The following is a 25,382-nucleotide window of genomic DNA, read 5'->3' as shown; positions in this document are numbered from 1 at the left end:
AGGTTAGGCTGAGAGAAAGAGAGCAAGTGACCAGGGGTCACGTTAGTGAGCTTCCTGGTGGGAGCTGAATTCTGATCTCCTTCCTCACCAAAATCAGCATCCCGGCCAACCCACCACAGCGGCCCAGGGAGGAGCCTTGCCGTAAGCGACTTCATAGCGCGCCCCGCCCATCCGCTGCTCCCCCGGGTGCTGCCATAGGCACGATGCGCTCTAGAGGGCAGCAGGGAGCGCTTCCGCGGCGGCTGCCTCCCTCGTTCCCACACACCCAGGTGGCGCCCGAGTGTCCGCCCACACCTGCCCTATCGCGCCCCGCGAGGGAACGCGGGCGGGGCGGGGCCGAGCGCCACCACAACACCTGCGCGGCGGCGGGCCAGGGGGCAGGTCGGCGGCGCAGCCTGGCGGGTCGCGCCTTGGGTAGGCTTTGCGCGCGGGAGCGCACCGCCGCGCCGGAGGGAGCTGCTCGTCGAGGCGCCCGAGCGGCTGGCTGGGAGAAGGGACCTCGGACTCGGCGGAGAGCTGCCGGCGCTCCTCCCCATGCGAAGGGCGGCCGCCGCGCGAAGGCAGGCGGCGGACGTCGCCGCGGCGGAGCCCCGGGGTGGCGGCCCAATGGAGCCGAGCGGCGAAGAGCCCCCGCGCGCCCCGTCGGAGCCGAAGCCCCTGCCGCCTCTCCTGCGCGAGCTGGGCGCCTACGCGGCTCGGGCGCTGCTGTGCCTGGCGCCGGTCTACCTGGCCGGCTACGTGGGGCTCAGTACGAGCTGGGTGCTGATCGGCTTGCTCTTCTGGATGTGGTGGAGGAGGAACCGGCGAGAGAAGCGCTCCCGGCTCCTGGCAGCCTTCGGGCTCGTCGAGGACGAGCAGCGAGCCATCAGCCACGGCATCGCCTTGCAGCAGCTGCCTGCCTGGGTAAGTGGCCCCAGAGGAGCTCTTCCGCCGGCCGGGCGAAGAGTGCTATGCAGCCCGCGAGCTTGCCACTCTGCTGGCATAGAAATGATTCCGAATAAAATGGAAAGGGCGGCCTGGCACTGAAGAGGCTGGAGGAAGTTTGCAGCTCCTTACTCAACCCGGAGGTGTATGAGCAGCCTACAGTGGAGGCTGGTGGCTCCGATTTCGGTGGGGCTGTGGATCCATTCTGGGTTTCAGTCAGAACCAGCCAGGACTCTAAAGAAGCTATCCATGACGCTGAACCCTAGCCCCCAAATGGGTTCAGCACCTTGGACAGCTCCTTTAGAGTTCTGTCTGGTGCTGACTGAAACCCAGAATGGATTCACAGCCCCATCTAAATCGAGGCCACCAGCCTCCAGTGGCAGCTTCGATTAGCGTGTCGTCGCCATCCCCCCACTTAGAAAAAAGCTTGGGGCCACCCCAGATCATGTGCCCTAGGGAACTTCCCTGGTTTAGGTACTGCCATCTCTCTTGCAGCTGATCCTAATTTTCCTGAGTGGGCATTTGTCATTGTGGGCTCATGTTGGAAAAGTGGTTTGAAATTTGGGGCAACAGATGACAGATAAGCCAAAAAGTCCAAATCCAGTTTATTGTAAGGAAACAATCCTACACCCACTTACCTCAGAGTAAGGCCTACTGAACTCAGTGGGATTTACTTCTGAGTAGACATGTATAGAAGTGTGCTATAAATAAATAAAAAGACCTGAAATACTGAATGTGAAATTTATAATATGTATTAGGACCAACCACTGAAACTCTTCTCTGGGCCCCAAGTAAATAAGATTTTATGTTTGGAGCAGAGTATTTTTTTAAAGAGCCACAGCTTTACAAATCTTTTTCCCTGAGGCCTGCAAAGCCAAAGCCAAGGATCTTGTTAGGCTTTTAATTACTGTCAGTAGCCTTTTAAATGTTTTTAAACTGCTTAAATGGCTTTTGACCATCTTCTATGGTTAAAAACTGGTTTATGTTAATCTTTAAGTTTGCTTTTGAAATTTTATTTTAATTCAGGCTGCAGTCCTACACCTGGGAGTAAGCCCCATTGAAGTTAGTGGGGCTTACCTCTGAGTAGGCATGCAGAGGATTGTGCTGTTTATTTAAAACACTTTATGGGTGCCTTTCCAAGGCTTAAGGTGGCTTACAAAACTGTTGAAAACAACACAAAAGATAAAATAGTGATCCAGCCATGAAACTTACTGAAAATTAACACTCAGCTGGTGAGTGTACTAGGTTGTGAGTGTTGGTTTTGTTTTTTAAGTGGTTGCTCTTAATAGTGAAAAGATGGTATAGAAAAGCTGTGGAATACATGCAACTTGAAAAATACCAGTGCATCTTGAGAAAAGGGGAGCTATGACATAAAGTGCTAAATCAGATTCAAATCTGCAAACAGCAGTCACTGGGAAATGCATTCAGGAGAAATTAAATACTACGTTATAAGAAGCTATATTAAAAGAAACCTTGAATAACCATATAATATGATGTTTATTCAGTAATAACCATTTAATAATATAATGAGGTATTTTTGGTTTTAAATGTGAACTGCATTAGAGGCATTTTTAGTCCTTAAAAATGCTGGCTGTTCTTATGGTTGCCAGTGTTGAAACCAGAATGCCAGTCAAGAACAGGGAGCAGAGAGGAGGAATGAGTGGACACTTCTTGCCAAGGATGAGTGTCATCAGTGGGGCATTTGATTAGCCCCTGTCAAACTATTTTGATGACTATCAATATACTGAAATGTGTGTGCTGCTGAGTATTACAGAGGCCGTGCCTATGTGTAATAGTCATGTCCTCACTCTCCAATTGAAGTTTTGATGTTTTCAAAGTGTTCCTTTTAAAATTACTGTGCTCTGTTGCTGGCTAAAAGACACACCAAAGCATCAGGACATGTTACTGTTTAAATCATGGCTTTGACTATCTGATTCATTAAACACAGGAGACTGCTTGTAAGTGAAATACCAGTATAGTAATTCCTATGGATGAGTCCCTTGTTCTCAAGGACAACATTGTTACTGGACTTCCAGCAAATGTTCCCAGTGTCATGTGAAGGGCCATGCTGGACGTGCAGGCCAAGTGAAGCCTATGTGGTTAATGTAGGGCCCATCAAGTCCTGTGGTTTTGGAAAGGATCAAATGATGAGTGTAACTTGAGCCAGGGTCCTGAAATATTGTTATTGCCAGACTTAGTCCCTGAACATATAATATAAGAGTTGTCTCTGAGCCTATGAAGAATATATTTGCTTGATCTCTGGCTTGATAACTTGAACCAGGATTCTGTTCATCAAGGAATAGGGGCAAGAGGCTCTCAGTCAAAGGATTACCTTCAAGTGATAGGCTGGGATATGATCTGAAAGTGCATGATGCAGAAACCTTGCTGAAGCTAAGCAAGTCTGGGTCCAGTCAATGCCTGAATGGGAGACTGCCTAGTAATTCTACATTATAACACCTGATTTCCTTGACAGAAGACAAGCAGGACGTTAATTAATAAAATGGCTTTGTTTAACTCTAAACATTGATAACTAGGCACATGGCAGCTCTGGCACTTAAAATATACAAGTCTGATTCAACCTTCCCAAATTAGTCTGGAACTACAATTCCCATCATCCAGCTTGTGTGATGGGAGCTGTAGTCAAGTCCATCTAGAGGGAACCAAGTTGGGGAAGGGTGGCCTGAATCATACACATTCTGAAATACTTTTCCAATCTGAAATATGTGGATGTTGGATGTCCAACTCCTGGGCCAGATCTACACCTTGTGTCAGTCATATCATTACGATCCCATCATGGTAACGCTATATCCCCTCTTGTGCATGTATACCTTGTAGGACACACAGTGGCATTTGTTGCAGAATGTTGGATCATGTGGAATAAAAAGCAGGAAATAACACTACAAAAGCGGTAACTTGAATGGGTAATGTGTCCAACCAGTTATCAGTGCACTTCAATACCGCTATAAAGCAGTAGTATAGATCTATCCCTAATGTCTTTTGAGCCTCTCCTTGTTTCTGTCAATTTAATGTAGGAGGTTAAGAACCTCGTCCTTCAGTGAAAAATCTTATCTAGTAAAGACTGAAGGTGTTGTCAGTTATACATCGTTGAGAACATCGTAGAAGGAATGTTATACTTTCAGAAGAAAGTATTTAAAAGCCAAAGGCCTCCGTGTGGCCTCTTTCCCTTGAATGACAAGGGGAGGAACTGGCACAAGATAGCTGAGGTGAATAGCAAAGGGTTGCATCCGTTAGGCCCTCTTAGAGCTGTGCTTGCCAACAATTAATGGGCCTTTTCTGTGTTAAATTTTACACATGTTTTTGAAGCTTTTAATGCTCCCCTGCAGTGGGAGGGCGCCCCATTCTCAACAAAAAACAAACTCTTGAACCTGCCCTGTCTTTCATCTGGTTAGCTTTAGTTACTAGACTGGAATTGTCACGAACTCTCATATTTTATGAGAGTTTCATTTGTCCATAATATACGGGCAGCTCATTCCTTTGAACAAAATATATTGGCAGCTGTAAAACCCTTGCCTGAAGTAATATGCCTCTGTTGTGCACTAGCAAAGGTCATAACAAGCAGAGTGCTCTAGTTCACTGCTGGGCAGACTTCTGGCTTGTGAGGTCTACTTTATTGACTTCTTAGTAGAGGTCCACCACCCAGAGAGAGAGCAAAATTGTGTTTGGTGCTGGAGTCAAACGCAAAATGGTGATCAGGGGGTGGAGCCAGGGCTGGCCTTAAGGGTGGGCGAGCTGGGGAGTTGCCCAGGGTGCCGAGCTAAGCTAAGGGGGGTGCCAGGCTGAGCTCAATGGCTGTTGGGTTTTGAATGTACTGTCTGCAGTGAGCTACGGTGGCAAAAAGCGAGTGCTGTGACCTGCCTTTCAAGGTTCTACAGGTTGTTTGGATACTAACTACAAAAATGATCTTCCTTCAGTTAGCTTTAAATTATGTTTCTTTTTCAATTTCCACTTTGATGTCCTTTGCGCTAGGTAAAAATCAGTGTAACACAGCTTTACTCAGAGGCAACATTACCGAGCAGTTGGCACTTCAGATACTGTAAACGCTATAAGCATTCCACAAATAACAATAAAATAAAGCTGTAAGAAGTCAGCCGGGTAGCTTTTTTATTTATAACTTTGCTTTATTATTTTTGAAGATAAAAATAATGGGTATTCTAAACTAAAGAATGCTTACCAAAACATAGGAACTGCTACAAAAAAAAATTACAAGTAAAACCTGTGACAGTGTTGCATAGCGCACTACCGCTGCTCAGGATGTGGCTTTTCGAACTTTGGCGTGTGCAAACTGTAGCACGGTGGCCGAGAGATCAAGGCTTTAAGCAATGTCATTCTCGGTGGACATCACATCTGCACTAGGTCCCATAAATCCTCTGGGTGGCCCTACAAAGCTGACTACAGGGGGCGGGGGGGGGCACCAAAGGCACTCCTTGCCCAGGGCACTAGTTATCCTAGGGCCAGCCCTGAGTGGAGCCCATTACCATCTGCATCCCAGGAGCTGTATATGCTGGGGTGGCCTGCATGTACAAATACAAATCTAATCTACATTGGAGTTACTACAGAGCAGGGATTCTAACACACACGTACACAACCCCGCCCTTAAAACGGATCATCAGAGCTGCACCAAGGCTTGGTCAAAGGCAACCAGTATCCCTATTTTGTCAGGTGAGGAACACTGAGGGTGAGAGAGAAGTGAGATGTACAAACAGGGCCAGCCCAAGGTATCCTGCCATTTGAGGTGGACTAGCCAGTGCCACTGTCTTCCTCCCTCTGGCGCACTAACCTACGAGCTCTCTGTGGCCATCTCACCCTACAATGCTCTCTGTGGAAGGCCTCTATGTCGTGCTGCCAGCTTTTTATTTGGAGTGAGGCATTGGTATGAAGGAGTAAGATGGTGTTGGGAGCGCCAATAGCCACTTTCTTTCTTCAGCAAAAGTTCTGCTTAAAGTTTAAGAGCTCGCTGTTAAACTTTAAACAGTATTGTCCCACCACAACGACGTAGCTGTGGGGCTTCTAGGAAGCAGCCTCAGGCACAGCCAGGGCCAGCATCAAGGATCAGCATGGCTGAGCACCTGTGAAGGACCCATACTCCAGCAGGGGCCCACTGACAAGAGTCCCCTGGACTTGGTCCTCAGCTTCCCCAGTGCAAGCTGCTTGTTTACCTGCCTCTTTCTCTGGCCCAGGCAACGGAGAGATGGAGAGGAGCAGTAGATGCCCCTGTCTACTTGCCCACTGGCTCTCTGCCTGTCAGGCAAGAAGATGGTATCAATGATGAGAGAGAGAGAGAGAGAGAGAGAGAGAGAGAGAGAGAGAGAGAGAGCAAGAGCAGCTGGTGACCATGGTGGTAAGAAGACAGACTCACTGAGGAAGAGGGCCTGTTGGGGGTGTCTTTCCCAAGAGCCCTCCAAAACCTGGAACTTGCGCTGGGCACAACCAAGCCCTGCTTGAGCCTTTTCTCTCTTGGCTGGGGAGGCTGGCAGTGGGGCAGACAGGCTGACGGCCCTGAAGGTAGCCTAGTAGCAGATGGCGGGGGGGAGGTGCAGGTAATCCGCCACCCTGATTGATCTGCTACCTGAAATAAGGACCTCACCTTGCCCCATGGAAGGACAGGCCCTGAGCAGAAACTGTCATGGCAATCATCTTTTTGCTTTGAAAATTTGCTTTCTATGGTTAAAACTATTGGGAATCAGAAACCCAAATGTAGATCAAATCACCCAGAGATCTACCACTACTTCCTGATCTTTCTGCCTGTCTCAGTATGGTTCATCTGTGGAGGCACTGAAGTTGTTCCTAACAGCTCAAATTTTTGCATGTCTACTCAGAAGTAAGTCTTGCTATGTTCAGTGATGCTTGCTCCTTAGTAAATGAGCATACGAGCTTCCGTTATTGGGCACTATAGATGTGTAATTTAGTTAATAAATAAGAGTGCAGCTTAAATCCCTTACTCTGAAGTTCCTGGATATCTTTTTGTCTTGGACAGTAGTATCTGAATTTACTTCGTGAAACTATTCCAGCCCAGTTATTTGCATGTTGTAGAATCAGTTGCTGAGTAGCCAAGAGGAAGCTATATAAAAAAAGAGCATTTGTTTGTACTGGAGAGAAATGCTTCTTTTTCTGTCTGCACCTGTGAATTTGATCTGCTACTGTAACAGTCATATCATGGGCAAGAAAGAACGTAACATTGACTAGAAGCTTTGTAGATGCTTTACTCCCTGGCCTAGCATAAAGCAGTGTGACAACAGGAAAGGTGTTCAGAAGATACATAGTCTAGTGAAGACCACAGTAATCTATTTGGGGCAAACCGTGAATCTCCAAAGCATGACACTGGAGGTAAATCTACAGTTCCAGCTGGGCCATCCCCTTCTCACCACAAGGCCATTTAACTCTTAACATCAGATGATAGCTCTGGTTCAAGTAGAGCTCCTTTGGGGGTTTTTGCTTTCATTTTAAGTGTGTGGCTCCTGATGTATCTATTGCATGTCTATAAATATTGCGAGCCTCTTCGGGGACTGTAGTCAAAAAGTGGGACATAAATCTACTACATAAATACATTTTTATATAATGGTTTGATACCTGCTTAACTGTCCTGGTTTCTTAAAAAAAACCCTGGGCAATCGGCTGTCTAGCTGAAAAAGCAGGGCAGGAGAAGTGCGGAGGGAATAATCCCCTCTGTGCTTCTCCTGCCCTGCTTTGGATAGGTGGTCGCCTCCGAATTGGGAGGCAGCCGCCTATCTCAATAGGATTGTGCCCTTAGAAACAGCTGCCAAAAATATAATCACGCGCATAGCACAACATAGCTTAGATACCACTGTGCTATGTAGTGTAGTGGCTAAGAGACTGCGCTATGAATCAGGAGGTTCCCCAGTTCAAAACTTCCCTTTGCTATGAACTCACTAGATGCCCTTTGAGAATTCACTGTCTTTTATCCTCAGTCCCCTTATTTGCAATATGGGGGATAATAACACAGACTTGCCTTACAGGGCATGTGAAACATGTTGAACACCTGAAAGCACTATACAAATGTTATTACCCTACACTTATGATGTTCTAATCAGTATAACACAGTCTGTGTGTTTTATCAGAAATCTAAAATAAACTCATCTTAGGGCACAATCCTATGAATGTTTAGACAGAGAAAAGGCCTACAACTCCCAGCATTCCCCAGGCTGGGGAATGCTGGGAGTTGTAGACCTTTTCTCCATCTAAACATGCATAAGATTGTGCCCTTAGTTGCTCTAGAATGTGCTGATCTGAATTCAGATCAGTTCCCCTCTTGAGAAAATTTGGTTGGCCTTCTTTTATTAGGATATTTGATCACCAAATAATTTAGGCAGAAATCATTTTCCTAATAATGTCATTGTAAGAAGTAGCACAGATGTGTAATGAATATATAATATAGGCCTCTATTGTATCTTTTTATAACAGGCTGTTATCTCATAGATTTCAGATGAGCAAATTCTGTCTATACGTTCTGGCTCACTACAAAGAGCTTTTATCTCCTGATGAAAAGCTGACAATCGAGGTAGAATATGTCATTTGGTTCCTGTGAGGTTTGTTACCTTTATTACTAAATGTCCATACTGTTTATCTCTGCCACTGCACCTTAGGTCAGTCATATGGAAATGGTAGGACGAACACATCCACTTAAATTCCATTCTAGCTACTAAGGAGGAACAGAGAATTTTAAAACAACTAGTAGAGAAACATAACAGATTCTTGTCTGAAGAAAGGTGTTCCAGTGAATGAATTCAGAGATACTAAGGATGGTATGGGCCGCGGTGGCTTAGTGGTTAAGACGCTGAACTGCAGACTGGAAGGTTGGCAGGACAGCAGTTCGAGACCCGAGTGCCGCGTGACGGAGTGAGCTCCCGTCTTCAGTCCCAGCTTCTGCCAACCTAGCAGTTCGAAAGCAAGAAAGTCCAAGTAGATAAATAGGTACCGCTTCGGCGGGGAAGGTAACAGCGTTCCGTGCGCCTCTGTGTTCAGTCATGCCGGCCACATGACCACGGAAGCGTCTTCGGACAGCGCTGGCTCTTCGGCTTAGAAACGGGGATGAGCACCGCACCCTAGAGTCGGACACGACTGGTTGGGGACACCGTTACCTTTTTTTAAAGGATGGTACTTAGATGAACTTGCCACACTTCATGCAAGAGTTGCAACATGGTTCATAAGAATAAAGCTGCCTTATTCTGGGTCATGCTGTTGTTCCATGTAACTTAGTATTGTTTTCTGTGACAGGCCAGCGCTTAATCTGCTCCTAACAGTAGATGCTAGGAACTCAATGTTGCTCCTTCTGCATGCAAAGCATGGGGTCTGCCACAGAGCTCTGCCCCACTGTCTGAGCAGTAGTAATTCTGCATTGCATTCGGTTGAGTCTTCCCATTTTGCTTCTATGGAAGCGGAAAGCTGAACTTCTCAGTCCAGCAGTGATGGCCTTCAATACACATGTACCTGTGTGAACAATGCAGGGTCTGTAGAACTTAACTCTAACTAAGGACCAATTCAGAGATTGCTGAAGAAACCAGGCTTCAGGTGGTGTGAATAATTTGAGCTGCTGATTCCTCATGGAGCAACTTTCAAGTGGAGCATGCATTGTTCTTGGAGCAGATTCAAATGTTAATAAATAGTGGTAAGTCCTTCACGGGCTGTACCATTTGAGACTGCAGGTGCAGCTATTTGAATGTTCTCCCATCTTAAACACCACCAGGGGGTAGAACCCCCCTGTAGGGAGCTCAAACTGATTCATTAGGATAGAGCATGGGAAGAAGAGGATGGAGGAGGAAGCAAGAAGAACCAAGAGGAAGAGGTGAAAGCAGCAGCTTAGGATCTGATTTTGGAGACTGGGATCATGTTATTTATGTATTTATGTATTTATTCAAAGCATTTATATCCTGCTCTTTCTTATTTATTTATTTATTACTATACCGCCCAATAGCCGAAGCTCTCTGGGCAGTTCACAAAAACTTCAGTCCAAAGGCTTTCCCAGAAGGGCTTACAAGATTCAATAAACAGAAAGTCCCTGCCCTCAGGCTCACGTTCTAAAAAGACAGGAGATGCAAGAAAAAGGGATTGGGACAGAGGAGGGTTGTTACTGAGAATCTGATCCTGGCTCTGTGCCTGCTTCTGTATCTACTCATATGCTACATATTCATTGTATTGCCAAGATGCTATAAATATCCCATGATCTGTCTTTTAAAGGAATCTGACTGAGACTGCAGCCCTATGCACTTGACAGGGAGTAAGCCCTGTTGAACTCAATGGGACTTAACTTCTGAGTAGGCATGTATAGGACTGAACTGCCAGTAACAAATTTGTACTCCTTGGGGAAGGAGAGAACAAAACAATACTCTTTCTTCAATATTTTCCAGCTATATTCAAATATACAAGCATACAAATTCCAGAAGAAGCTCTCTTTGTGTTCATTCATTCATTTATTACATGTTATTTTGTGTTGAAAAGAACCGTGTAATTGTCCGTGCACCACAACCTTCTCGTCGGTGTCTTGTTAGTCCTGTCTTCTTAATTACATCTTGTCTACTAGTTCACTTAGTAAAAAGATCTCTCATCTCACTTTTGTTTGCCTTTGCTTGTCAGGTTCATTTCCCTGATGTCGAACGGGTGGAGTGGCTGAACAAGGTAAGGCAATGGATGCTGAAATGAGCTTTATTTGGGCAAATATATACTTTGAACTGACTGCTCTGAAGGTAGCTTTGTTAACTGGTTCATAAATATCCAGTGAATATACTATTTGTTCTAATAAGTGGATGGGTTAAATATATGTTTGTGTTGGTGTGAATATCAGGCTTGGTCTGGAGCTTGTTGATCAAAGTCCTTGTTTAGTTAAGAAAAGATTTTAGCACTTGGTCCTCTAATCTTCTTCCAGGATATTTCATAACTGAGACATTGCGTTCTTTCATTATTAACAATAACAATACTTAGCAGTTATATAATGCTTTCTTGGTCTTCAAAGCACTTCACATTCATTATCTCAATCCTTACAACATCCTGTAAGAAAACGTACTATCATCAGTTTTACATTTATATCCCCCTTTTTCCTCTTGCAAGGAACCAAAGCTGGTTTACATAATCCTCCTCTCCATTTCATCCACATAATGACCCTGTGAGGTAGGTTAGGCTGAGAGTCAGTGACTGGCCCAAAGTCACCCAGTGAGCTTCATGCTCAAGCATGGAATAGAATCTGGAACTCCTGAGTCCCAGTCCAGCACTCCCAACACTCTAACCACTACATCACACTGGCTCTCATCCCAATATTGCAGATAGTTTCATGGCTGCTACTGTCTCTGACCTCCATGCATTCGCTTGATCTTTTGCACAGAGCCTCCATGCATACAAGAGTAGAGATGGGATAGGGCCAGTGAATGTCATCCTTACTCTCCCCTCCCAGATTTGGTCAAGTGGCTTGTGAAGGTAGGACTTTGGGGCAGATGTCCGGGGGCCCACTCCACAAAATGAACAGGAGGGCCTCCAAATGCAGCAGGGCTAGCTTACCATATCTGAAGTTACATGAAGTAATACACATTACATCTACAGAGCACGCACACATGCCTGCAAGACCATTAAGTCCAGAGACTAAAATTATCTAATTGCCCTACTGTGCCTAAGGCTTCCTCAGACATTCATGCCAGAAGCAAGAATTGAACTGGGGATTTCCTGGGTCACTGCTGTCTCTTAGCCACTAAGTTGCACCAGCTCTCAATATAGAAAGTACTACATGCTCTACCTACGATGGAAAACATGCAGCACCTTGGGCAATTTTGTATAACCCAAGGGATCTGGAATGTGATATCTCAGCTTTCAGTTACATTAAAAACTGTGAATTTGAGTTTCAAGCTTGAAAATAACTTTACTAAGTTAGAGGTATGACTTCTAAACTCATCTGATGGTTTGGAAGAGTTTGGTTGTTATTTTAATTAAATATTCTGGGCCTAGATGTGTCAAGACCTAAGAGATTTTTTTTCTTCTGGAGGTGACCAGGCACGAGTAAATATGAGCTTCAATATACCTAATATCGTCTGTCCTCCATGTATTTTCAGTGTAGTAGTTGATGCAAAGGCTATCAATGGCTACTAGTCTTGATGGCTATGTGCTACCTCCAGTACCAGAGGCAGTGAGCCTATGTACACCAGGTGCTGGGGAACATGGGTGGAAGGGGGCTGTTGCTCTCATGCCCTGCTTGTGGGTTTTGGACTGACAGCTGGTTGGCTGCTGTATGAATGGAATACTGAACTGGATGGATCCTTGGTCTGATCCAGCATGGCCCTTATGTTCTAATGATTAACGTTATTGCCTGTCTCTTCCAGAATTTCTTTTGGAAACTAAAAACCAAGTTGCTGTCTTTAGTTTAAAACAGGGGCATTGAACCTCTTTCACCCAAGGGCTGAATTCAGCTTTGGAGAAGCTCTTGGAGGCCATGTTCCAGTGGTGGGCAGGGCTGAAGGCAAAAGAGAAGCCAAAGGCAAAATGGGCAGGGCCAAAATACCGAAAAACCAGCCTATTGTAGCTTAAAGCTGTTCCTGCCAGTAATGAAGCCTTAGGAGAGGCATTTGAACCTTTTAGAATGGGGGAAAAAACAGCACAAAAGCTGGGAAGCCACCAAATGATAGGTGGTTGGAGGAAAGGGGGCAGGGGCAGGGGAAGGGGGCGGGCCTTCTGAGGATCCCTGGAGGGTCAGACTGGGACCCCAGATGGGCCGGATTTGGCCCCTGAGCCTCAACACCCTTAGTTTAAAAATGCCAAACTGCTGCAGTGACTTCATTGTATGGCATTAAGCTGTCACTTTTTTCTAAGTCTGGGTTGTGCTGTGTTTAGATTCTTGAACAGGCCTGGCCATACTTTGGGACAATTATGGAAAAAACATTTAAAGAAGTCATAGAACCAAAAATCAGAGCCAAGAACGTGCATTTGAAAACATGTACATTCACCAAAATCCACTTCGGAGACAAGGTAAGATGGTGACAATGGAAGTGAAAACCTAACCAGTGGACGTTGGGACACATGGCTTGTAAGGGGGGGATAGATTAATGTAGTGCTCTGTACCAGGTGCATGTTACCCTGTTAGAAGTAACTTCTATGAACTATTATTGTAGGACATTTCTCTCCCCCAACCCCATTCCAAATATCTTGATTGCTGTTAAGTAGTCTGTATTTAAAAGGGGGCCTTCACTGGCAAAAAAGGACCTAAATTTGAAATGACATCCCTCCATTTATGCAAAGTACATGAGTTGCTCAGTTCCTGTTCTTTAGCCTTTTTTGAATTTGAGAAAAATTCAACAAGAATTTAGCTGGAACACTATTGAAATATATGGTTCTGCCTCAAATTTTCTTTAGTCACACTTTTTTTCTGATTAATTTACAGTGATTGGTACTGAATAATCCAGACTAGAAATCAAAATGCCTTTTCTCTGGGAGGGATTTCTAATTTGGGATGCCCTTGTTCTGTTCTGATTTAAAAGCTAACATTTTAGCAGGACAGGATTTGAAAGGCAAGTGATCTGTTATAGTCCTGCTCTCCTTCAATCCTAATTATGAGCCTTTCTACAAGAGGCATGTATTTGCACACGTGACTCCTCACACATGGTAGTTTGTAGGTGCTTCTCATGACATTGTCATCATTCTCCAGGACCTTCCCCATGCTTTGCAAGCATTATAGCATTTTTCTTTCTAATGAGAAAAGTCTGGCATTTTCCTGAATGGTGGCATGAAACCTGGTGTATTTGTGCAATTCTGCTATACCACAGGCCACCTAGTGGTTGCATAATGGAACATACAGAAAGGCAGAGAAAGAAAACCCCCAGGAAAAAAAAAAACATGTATAAAGGAGAAAGGCAGAGAAAGAAAACCCCCAGGGGAAAAAATAAAACATGTATAAAGGAGCCAATCTTAATCCCACAAAGAATCCGGAAGCAGAAGCCTCTGTAAAGTGGTGGGTTAAAAGCCTCATATAAAAAAGCCCTTTGTTTTCCAGAAAATATTATGTTTCTTCTGAGCCTGATATTTGAACACTCTTGTTTGTTTTCCAAGGTAGAAGGAAACTTTTTTGGTACGCTGGTCATCAAAACAGCCAGTAACACTGCGTTGTGTTTTTTCAGTGCCCTAAAATCAAAGGAGTGAAGGCCTATACCAAAGAAGTTGATAGAAGACAAGTGATCCTGGACTTGCAAATATGGTATTGCGGAACTGCATTCTTTCCTATAGCTTAACATTGGAAACTGTCTGATCAGCGACACCTGCTAGGCAGAGGCCAATGAAATATTTTTGTGAGCTGATTCAGGCACATGACTGAATTGCTTTCCAAGAAACAGTACTATCAAATGTGAAACACAATGGTTCCAGTGTATAATGTGTTCTGTCCTCCTGCTTCCCAGAGAGGTCCTTGACCTCAAAGAGAAGGACACATGTCTTGACCCTGGGATGCTCCTGAAAATAGTTTGGAGAAATGCTGAGCCTGTTAGGAAATGTGTTTTGTTATTATTCATTTAATGAAGGCAGAGATTGTGCAAGGGCTCCAGTATCCATGTTTGCATATGGCCTTGTTCCTGTTCTGCTAAAAGATAAAAAGGGGAGGTGGCAGCTACATGTGCATTGCATTTAAGTTCGCTGTAGTGTGCATGCAGCAATGTTGGAAGCCAATTCCTGATAGCATCCAGCAATACGAGGTACATTTTTATCACTAGCCTTTGTGCCAATAGTGAGCCTGATGAAATACGGTGAGACTCTGCAGAGGACTGGCTCTCCTGGGTGGTTGCATTTAGGACACGGTGAATTTACAAGAATCACAGAACTGTCTTGTAGCCACCCAGGATCTAGCCTGCATAGTTGTGGAGAAAGACTTGAAGATATGTGGGCACCTCTTGTGGAAACTTACAAGCAGAGTTATGTATATTCTGCACAAGTGCAGAAAAAGCCACAGAATTTTATGTTGAAGGATTCCGCTTCTTGAGAATCTCAGCTTTCTCTGCAAGTTCCGAGCCCTTATGGTTATCAAAATAGACTTAAAAGCAAGGGTGGGCAACTTGTGGCCCTCCAGATATTTTGGACTGCAATACGCACCAACCTTCACCGTTGCAGCCAGTGGTGAGGGATGATGTGAGTTAAAGTCCAATAACATCTGGAGGGCTACAAGTTGCCCACCCCTGCTTTAACGAGTGTAATGAAAGGTGTGACAACAATGTTAATTTGGATGCGCCCCAGGTCTCCAAGAGCAAAGTAAACTGATGCTGTAATAATCACCAAACCCCCTTTGTCCTCAGCAATCCTCAAACGTTTCTTTTTGCAAAAGAAACTGGGGGGGGGGTCTTAGCAGACCACTTAATACACTTTTTTGGTTCTACAAATCCAAGCACATAACTCATATTTTAATAACTGTAATCTTGTCTTCAACTGGTAATTTTTAAGGGAAAGATTAATAGACTACACCCAAGTCCTTTTATGGAAATCACATGAGCCTGTTGAATAATCTGACCCTGGTCAAAGTGGCCTCTATCTCTATTGTCAGAAAAAATAAAGTGCAAGGCCAAGTACAGATATTCTTGATTGTTCCACAACCTTTCTGTGAACCACCTGAATGGAGCTCTGGGACCACTAATGGTCTGTGGACCACACTTTGAGAACCTGTGCTGTAGATGATTTATGGCTGCTTTACTCATGTAACACTTTGAATCTGTGGTATTATGTCTGTATGTTATTGCGTGTTGTTCATACATAAAAGTGCAGCTTCCAGTAAAGCCACTCTTGGTAAAGTATTGTGTGAATGCTGACTTGTTCAAACCAGCTCTTTACAAGATGTATTTTGCAGAAATGCTTCGGGAGGGTAAAGTCTTTGGCAGTGGGAAACAAATGGAACAATACTGGAGAGTTATTTGTCACCTAGGTATACTTGCAGAAAAGAGATGTGGGTGTCCTTGCAGATAGGATTTGAGCGAGGAGGTAGCTTTCCATCACAAATAGGTCAGTCCTGCTTTCTTGGTATCCACAGCCCTCCTTATGACTCAAAGACGATGCTGTTGTGAGTTCACCTGCTAAAGTAATAAGAAATAGCCCAGTTGAGGGAGGATTCAAATGGACAGAAAAACCAGCTCATCCAGTTAGACATCTCAAAGAATGCTGCTTTACCATGTGAATTGGGAGTAGGTGCCAAATCCTTCCTACTGTTCAGAGAAAAAGTGGGAGCAGCTGGAATCTTCCATTCACACCTGTAATGGGCATGGTGCTTCATTATTTTAATTGTGTCTGAATCTGACCAAAAAAGCCAAGCTAGTTAAATGTGAGGAAATGCACCTTCCTATTCGTATCTTTTATTGTGTTTTTAATTATGCTTTTAATGTATTTGCTTTTATGGTTGTTTTAATTAATTTTTCATTTAATCTTGGTCTTACAATTGTTAGCTGCCTGGGGCACCATTTTTGGACAGAAGTGTAGGAGATAAAATCAAACAAATAAATAAATTACTGCCAGTGTGCTGATGGATGGGAAAGAGGCTGCTATGTTCTAGTGCTAAGCTGAATTTTTCTGAGGTTCACTTTTTTGTTTCAATGTGAAAGTTGCTGTTTTGTGGGAAATAAAAAAAAAGCCTGTGGGAGGGAGGGACCCACTCTTGTACACTCATGTGCATTTACCACAGCATTTGTTTCACTGATCTGTTGCTTCTTTGGGACTACTTTTTTCTTTTATTTGAAAGGGCTTCTTCACTGCCCGGTCTCAAGCAGAGATCACATAGAAGGCATGGTGATGTCACGGGACTATGTAGTGGGTCAGATTTGGTTACATTGTGACATCGTTTAAGGCAAAGAAAGGCCTCCCTTTTCCATCACTCTGAATGGCAGAGAGGGAGAGAAACGCTTTTCTTTTCTTTTGCCCAAGCAACCAGGCCAATGCTCCCTGTCTTCTTGCCATGCTTCACTGGTAATTTCATTGCCTGCTAGTGCATTGAGGCAGGACATTTTCATCCCTGATCCGTCTCTAACTAGAGATGGAACAGGGAGTTATACAGAGGATTTGTGTGGAGTTATACCAGACTAGCGTGGACAAAATGTGGATGCTCTTTCCGTGTACATGCAAATATGTGTCCCCATTCTGTCAACTTGGTGCAGCTTGATTGGAGTGAGAGCTTTGGGCCCAGTTCGCACTTTCCAAACCTTTGTGAACAGTTTGTACCTTTTATACAAAGGGTTGAGAACTATCTCCAAAAAGGAGGGGTGCATTTTTGCAGGTGTGAAATGTTCAGGAAACATGATAAACTACCACCACTGTTTTGGCTCAACACTTGTAGGTTCTTTTCTTTCCAGATCTTTTTTATTTTATTTTACTTTTAACTGTTTATCATAGTATAACTTTTGCTTGGGTTCAGTGGTTTAGAAATGGTTTAAGTTAGTGTAGGCAAGTCTGATGCTGTGGTATTGACCATGTAATGTATTTAAGGCTCAGTTTGTTACTGCTTATGACTGATTTCTATTTACTTGTTTCATCGTTGTATATTGTCCTGTTAAAATTAACACTTGTGAAAACGGAATACATATTTGCAGCACTTTGTGTAACTCATGAGACTGCATTCCTTTTTGTCATCTCCTAGCTGTCACATGACAGCATAATTAATTTCCTAGTTTAATCTGTTACTAATGTGATCTGATCATCATGGCTAAAATACAAAGGATAAAACTGAAGGACTAGTAACATGCAGGGTATAGTTACGTACTCAGTTTAACTTACTTTTGAAGCAATGTTATAAAATATTCCCATTGTTAGTATAAGCACAGTTTGGAGAAAATAACAGCTGCAATTTGTGGTGCCAACAAGCTCCACCAGAAGAATGGTGCAGGAAAGACATTTATTTCTGCCTAATCATGGGTGTGTGATGCCTTGCAATCTTCCCAAATCAGACAGGAAACAAGGTGCTTGCGAACTGAGTTCATTTGGGCATCAAAACAATTGAAACACTTGTGAAATGACTCATACATGTGCCCATCAGACTATAATATGTGAGTGAGCCATGATAAATGTAGTAGCGTGTGTCTTGTGCTGTGACATAGGAAGTAGTTTGCGAAATAGGGATCAAATTAAATCTATGAGTAGGCATTAGTTCACGGTCATGCCTCCGTGACCAGCAAGCTGTGTGAAATTTTTCCTTAGGGGAGACTGCCACAAACCAGTACTTATACCAAACTCCCTGTTCCTCCTGTCTTTACATCTAACTGTTTGCCTCTGCCCTTGCTTCTGCTGCCACCATGGCTAACTGATCTGTTATGCGGCAGCTACTGGAGTTTAAGTGTGCCTAATTTGTGAGACATGGAGGCCCAAAACATCATTAGCTTCCTCAAAAGTTTGTGGTGGGTGGGTCTGGAACATGTCATGTTATGGTTATAGCACCAAGATTTACCTGTGTAAGGGCAATGTGGAGGTTTCCCTAAAATTGGGCATGGTAGAGGAGGCTGGAACTATTTTTTACTAGATATTGCTGGGAGAGCTGTGGAGTTGCTGCTTCCTGTGACAGCCCAATAATAACTAGTTTTGATCTGAAAGGCAAGAGCTTCTTGTTCTTCTCTTTTCCCCCTACCCTTTCTCATAATCATTAGCTGCTAGCACAGTGCTTTCACCTTAATAAACCTTCCCTTCTTAGTTCCTTTTTACTTCCTGCAGCATCTGGTGTGTTGAGCACCTTAGCTATTTCCCCCTTTCCTGTTTATAATCAGATTCTGCAATTCCAGAATCAGAATTCACTTCTGAATTCCTGTAGTAAACAGGTGAAAACAAAATCTTTCGGGTTCTAGAACACACTGAACACCACCAGCCTGTACCTCTTCCACTCCTCTTTAACCCCAAATAATTTTCCCCCTCTTGATTGATGTGATGCTTTCCCCCACACCATCGACTGTTACAAAGTGTACCACCTTGAAGTAGAAGATATCTGAGTGATACATTTACTTTTCTATCATTTGCCTACTTCCCCAAATAGAAGGGATGAAAAAATTATAAATGGCATTTGTTTAGAGACCTTACAAACATTATTCACTCAGAGAAACTTGCCCACACCCTCTTGCTCATAGGAGAAGCTGGGATTAAAGCTGGGTTGTCTTCTTGATCTTATAATAACTGATTTTCCTCTAAGAAAGTCTTTTAGGACAAGAAGAAGTGCATTAGGCATTTTGTGTCTTAGGCACTTTTTTCCTTGCAAGTTAGTGACATGCTAACGCAAACTCTTTCTCAGTTATATAGGGGACTGTGAAATTCACATGGAATTGTCCAAGTTTAAAGTAGGAGTGAAAGGAATACAGGTAGGTGCGGTACAACTTACATTTATTGAACAGTTTGAGCCACGTCATACATTACAGTACTTCTTTTCTACCTGGCAGTTAACTAAATACTGTTACCTTAATCTTTTTTTGCAGCTATATGGAACATTACGAGTGATACTAGAGCCCCTACTGACAGAAGTACCTTTCTTAGGTGCTGTAACCATGTTTTTCATCCAGCAACCTGTAAGTCAACTGTGAATTCTAGTCTGCTTTTGATTTACATATTGGTCATTGTATTTTATCAGTAGCTTTCATAATGGAATTATGAATGTTGTCCTTCTAAAGTGTAGAAATTGTGAATGTCGTCCCTCTTAACTGTACTTATATAGAAAAGTGCCTTTTCTACCTAAACAGCCTTTTTAAACAAACGAAAGCCCCGTGAAAAGAGAGACAGCTCCTAAACATACTAGTAAAGTGTTACCAGCAATGATGCTATGAAAATAACATAGACATGTTTGACTGCAGTAGAGGTAACTGTGTGGCCTCCTGTGTCAATTGAAATTTATTTATTGTAAGTATTTCTACACTGCCTTTTGAGATAAAAAGCCCTCCCAAGGAGGCTTGCATACATAAATAAAAACATAAAAACTAAAACAAATCTCATTGCAGCAATAAACTAAAACTACAGTCTAAAAACATTGTATAGCTGAGCCTAGCAATCATGCAAAACCAATGTAAAACAATTAACAGAAATTTGACAGCTGTTTAAACAAATAATAATAATAACCCAGCCCAACATCTCATCTGAAAGCAGATAAAAACAAATGGGTTTTCAAAGCCAATAAAGATGGAGCCAAATGTATATCCTTTGGGAGGGCATTCAACAAATATGGAGCCACCACTAAAAAGGTCCTGGTGTACAAGATGTGTGCAGCTTTAAATATACAAAAGTTATCCAGAGTCATAACTATCTTTGTTCCTCTGTTCAAGTCAAGATGCCCATTCCCTTTCTGCAGGGTCACATAGGGGTAGGACAGACGGTCAGTGCATCGTCACACTAACTGCTAGCTAGATAATACCTCCCAATATAGTCAAAACTGTAGCATCTAGTCCACAGGTTATATAAGCTACCCCAGGCTTTGAAAATAAGTCTACAGAAGTCAACAAATTCATAGAATGTTAATACCCCTCCCCCTGCCCCCAGGTAAGTTGTAGCACATTACTGACCTGCAAATAAGTGGGTGAGGGGAAATAAAATGAATCAAGTCAGTTACATTCGACAAAAGCTTACCTACCTGGTCAGCTGGAGCCAGTGCCACAGGTCACCACGCAAGTGGCTACTTACAAGCCTGGCAATGATGTCAATTGATTGTGTTGCTGTGGTGCTGTGGTGTGAGGAGTGTGTGTGTTCTGCTACTCTTGGAGGGGACAGGGAAACCTGGAGACTTATGTGTAAAAGGTAAGCTTTAATCACAGTAATCTGACCAAGAGATATGTACTTGGAGGAGAAAGCTATCAGTGGCAACTAGTCCTGATGGCTATATGCTGCCTCTGGTATTAGAGGCAGCATGCCTATGTACACCAGTTGTTGGGGAACATGGGTGGGAGGGTGCTGTTGCACTCATGTCCTGCTTGTGGGTAGTGATGGCCAACAATTGGGATGGCTTTAAAAGCGGGTTGGACAAATTCCTGGAGGAGAAAGCTAAAAATGGCTACTTGTCTTGATGGCTATGTGCTACCTCCAGTACCTCTAGTACCAGAGGCAACATCAGTTGCTGGGGAATGTGGGTGGGGGGGTGCTGTTGCATTCATGCCCTGCTTGTGGGTTCCCTGTCGACAGCTGGTTGGCCACTGTATGTACAGAATGCTGGACTAGGTAGCCCCTTGGTCTGATCCAGCAGGGCTCTTCTTATGTTCTTATATTCTTACTTATAATTAAAGGAAGCACAGAGTAAAGGTGGTCTTTAACATTTCCTAAATGCCTGTAAATGTTTTGCTGCATTCTGGAAAATGGGAGCAGCTATAAAAACCCCACTAGTAAATCAGGGGTGCATGGTGGGGAGGGGAGAGGATAATTTACAGCCCAACCCTATGCTTGTTTCTTAGAAGTCAAATGTGTTGAATGGGGTTTACTCCCAGGCAAGTGTGCATAGGATTGCAGCCTTTATCTCATTATCCTTAAATCATAGATTCTAAGAATCATAGAGAGTGGAGGACAGGAAGGCCTGGTGTGCTATGGTCCATGGGGCCACGAAGAGTCGGACACAACTTAACGACTGAACAACAACAACAAGAATCATAGAATCTAAGAATTTGGCACATTCCTAGAAAGATAACTGCTGGCCCAAAACATTTTCCTTTCTGAAATAAAGCCCAAATAGTGCCCCACCCAGCTAGGGTCAACACTTAAAAAGAAAAGGTCTTACTGTATCATTCAGGGACCAGTTCCTGCCTTCATCTATCCCTCTGTCATGGTGCCACCCTAAGGAGGTTGCTTCACCTACTGTGTGGCATGGGTGGTCCTGAGAAGGATGCTTACATTCTTTTCTGAGATCTGTGGTGTTCCCCATTGGATTGGAATGGTAAAATGCCTTTAGCTATCTTATGGTTCACAGCTTTCAGAATGTAATGTCATTCCTAAAACCAGCAATGTCAGTTCTGGAATTGGTTAATTACTTAAACATACCCAGCAGGTGTCTACCAAGTTTAGAAAGTTGACACATGCTGACCGTGTGTGCATCACACAGCAAGTCTGTGGGAAGAATCCAAACAGTATGGCAGGCTTCTAGCAAAGGAAATGCAGAGAGGCCTTGCTTACTCATCTCCTTCTGATACAGGCCATCCAAGCTCATGGTTGCCCTGAGGCTGCCGTGCTGTAATGTTAATTGGTTGCTTGTGGAATTCGTGGTGACAGCCAATGTTTTCATAATGGGCATGAGTTAGAAATGACCACATGACTCTCCAAGGCTTCAGAGTTTCATGTGCAATCTGAGCTCACTTAGAGTGTGACCACATAAACCTCAGGCCAGTCTAAAACACTACATCTTAGAGACAAACGGAAAGCATGTTTTTTGTGAGGTTCCAAATGTCTGAAGAATCTTGGCCAATGTTAATGGTGTTAATTTGAGTGTACGATTGGTTTTGTTGGGGTAGAGCCCCTGCTTTGCATGCAGAACATCCCAGGTTCAAACCCTGGCATCTCCAGGTGGGCCTGGGAAAGAGTCCTGCCTGAAACCCCAAAGAGGTGCTGCCAACTGGACTGGGCAACGCTGAGCTAGGTGGACAATATAAGGCACCTTCTTATGTTCCTGGTTTTTACATTACTTTTTGTCAGTTCTGTGTTAAAACCAGTTGCGTGATTAAATATGTAGTGTTTGTAGTGATTAAATGTGCAGAGTTTGTTTCTTTGTTTTCTTCTGACCCTCAATGTAGCACTTGGAAGTCAGTTGGGCAGGACTGACCAACCTATTAGATGCTCCAGGCATTAGGTAAGTGCTCAGTTATTTCCATCAGGAGAGGGCTGTGGCTCAGTGGCAGAGCACCTGCTTGGCATGCAGAAGGTCCCAGGTTCAATCCCCGGCTTCTCCAGGTAGGGCTGTCTTCACACCTGGCATTTTATCCCACCACAAACCGGTCCTTTTGATTCCAGATCCTTTCTGGGATTTGGACTGGCCCTGTATACAGGCCTCTCTCGTAGCGCGTCCATCTGCATTATATCTTTTCACGGCCAGGCCGAGCTGCATGGAACAATCAGGACAGAAGGGGGCTGCTGGCTCCATACCCCCTCCCCTCCCCTGGTCACTGGTCCCTGTAACATGATTGATGGCTCCGCCCCATCCCTCCCTTCCTCCACAACAGGAGGGAAGTCAGAAGCACTGCTAGTGGCCTGGATAAGGGACTATGGGAGCTGATCCCCTCCTTCCTCCGCAGGAGAGAGAGTCTTCTCAGTGGCTCACCCAGAGGTTGCTGGTGCTGCTAGTCCTTCTCTGCTAACTATGTCAGTGTGTGATGGAATTAAATGCAGTACATTGCTTGCACTACTGAGTTTGAAGGGCATACTGATTTCCGGGTTCCCAACTACAGAAGTGAAAAATCCACAAACGGACCTGTATACATTCAATGCACCAAGCCATCCCTAGCAGCCCCGCCCCCAGCAACCGCTTCATGGGGGACACCTTCATTAGACCCAGCTTGCTTCCCACCCACCCCCACGCTGTTGTTGCTCTTCCCCCTTATTCTGGCTTCCCGATGACCCTGCAAGGTTGGCTAGGAAAAGAGAGAGTGGCTGGCTAGGTGGGAGGGAGGGAGGGAGTACTATGGAAAACCACCTCAGCATTACTGCCTTATCTGAAACAACTTCACACCCCAAAAGGAAACTATTAAAAATGTCCATTCCAAGCTCTGCATGATGAATTTATTCAGGGGAGGAGAAAAGGCACTTTTAATACCCATTGAAATCCTAAGTGTCGAGCCTTTCTCCTGCGTGGCTGAGAAGGGAGACTCCCCCATCCACCCTGGGAGGAAAAAAGCCCATCAATCTGGTGAGCAAAAGGGAGAAGAAGCAGTCAGTGAAGTTATGGGAGTGGGAGGTTCAAAGTAAACGCACTGAAGGAGATAGGAGACCGTAAGACTGCTCCTCTAAGGAGTATTACAATGCACTCCTGTGCATGCCTACTCAGAAGCAAGCCACACAGATTTCAATGGCATTTACTCCCAGGAAAGGAAAGCCTTACAGCCAACGTGTTTACTCAGAAGTAAGCATTGCTGTGTTCAAGGGGATCTCAGAGCCTGTAGTGGAATGGGAGAGAGGCAGAAACGGTCACTGGAAGCCTGGTCAGTGACCTACCCCCCTTCCCACCAATTTGTTGCCATGGCAATGTTATTCAAAGCTGCCCAGCAACACCCCCTAGCAGAGAACGATCCTGCTAAAAAAAACTCAGTGGGAAGAGAGCCTAGGACTAGGGAAGAATCCTGCCTGAAACCCTGGAGAGCCGCTGCCATTCAGGGTCGACAATACTAACTGGGCTAGATGGTCCAATGGTCTGACTCGGTATAAGGCGGCTTCCGATGTTCCTATCATCTTAAAGGGAAACATCTTGGTATCTTAAGGAAGGTAATGCGCTAGATGTCAGAGTTGGGACTAGTCCTCGTGCCACAATTGCCAAATGGAGGCCATTTTGTTACCCGCCTCTCCTTGGCAGCTGTTCCTCAACGATGGGCATAGTGTGCAGTGTGGCTCACTTTCCATCACATGGACAGTCTCTCTGTTGCTGACTGGCAACCTAGCAGGGGATGGCGGTGTGAGAACTCTCACAAAATGCGGGGAGTGCTAGGCCACTCTGCATATGTAATTTGCCACTATTGCAGTTGTGGGGACGTATTAGCTTGCTTTGTTATCGCACTGTGATTTAATGCGGTGAGCATTCAGATGCTTGGCTCCGTAAGGAGAGCTTTGCCGCTTGAGTGTGCAACATCACTTTGGCTCAGCCACAGCACTCGACTAACGACAAGAAAATATCGTTTGCATGGGAAATGTAACCCATTAAAATGTTCTTCCTTGTGCTGTGGCTTTGACAATATCCACATTCATTTTGGAAAGAAGATACCTGAGGCATGCAAGCCTGATAGGTGTGCCTTAAATACATTTGTTGTATATGCATTTTTCAAAATTTATTGTGTGCATGTTTTGTTTGTTTTTCCTCATTTCAGCATGTTGTCAGACTCCTTAATCCAAGATCTCATAGCTGCCCGGTTGGTGTTGCCAAACAGACTCACCATCCCACTGAAAAAGAACATTAACATCGCTTGCTTGCGGTTTCCTATTCCATACGTGAGTTATGTCTGTGAACAGTGCTCTTCAGACTTGCTAGCAATTCATCTGGCTCAAAATATAAGGTAGACCTCTCTCCAAAGAAGTGAGGGCTGTCTGCTGAGTTGGCTGTTTTTCCCCACCTGCCATTTTGTGGTGATGTGCATTGACAAGGCCAGGAACTGGGATAGCAAGCTTACAGCATTCCTGTATCTGAATCAAAGCAGCAGAGACAGAGCTGTGAGCCATATTCTCACCTACTTCTCTTTGCCACAAATCTTTGTCGGGATTTGCCTGTTTCTCTCCACTGCAAACCCTCCCTCATTCAAGATCTTGCAGCACTTCAGGAAACCTAGGTTTTGGCCAAGTTTCCTTGCGGGGAGGAT

General features: G+C 44.4%; 1 protein-coding gene across 1 annotated transcript in view; it reads left to right on the top strand.

Moving 5' to 3' along the window:
- Positions 1–202: 202 nt before the first annotated feature.
- The window catches only part of ESYT3 (extended synaptotagmin 3), a 47,522-nt gene continuing 22,342 nt past the window's right edge, over positions 203–25,382 (top strand). The window contains exons 1-8 of the mRNA XM_084807830.1: positions 203–903; positions 10,534–10,575; positions 12,769–12,903; positions 14,049–14,125; positions 19,160–19,226; positions 19,341–19,430; positions 22,620–22,675; positions 24,897–25,017. Of these exons, the coding sequence (XP_084663956.1) occupies positions 535–903; positions 10,534–10,575; positions 12,769–12,903; positions 14,049–14,125; positions 19,160–19,226; positions 19,341–19,430; positions 22,620–22,675; positions 24,897–25,017 (957 nt within the window). The 5' untranslated portion in view covers positions 203–534. The remainder of the gene's footprint in view (positions 904–10,533; positions 10,576–12,768; positions 12,904–14,048; positions 14,126–19,159; positions 19,227–19,340; positions 19,431–22,619; positions 22,676–24,896; positions 25,018–25,382) is intronic.

Source organism: Heloderma suspectum, chromosome 1 (assembly GCF_057233095.1).
Source record: "Heloderma suspectum isolate Gila_16-S chromosome 1, 16-S_ref, whole genome shotgun sequence".
In the NCBI taxonomy this organism is placed as follows: domain Eukaryota; kingdom Metazoa; phylum Chordata; class Lepidosauria; order Squamata; family Helodermatidae; genus Heloderma; species Heloderma suspectum.
The sequence above is the reverse complement of the archived record's forward strand: the minus strand, read 5'-3'. Positions and strand labels throughout refer to the sequence as shown.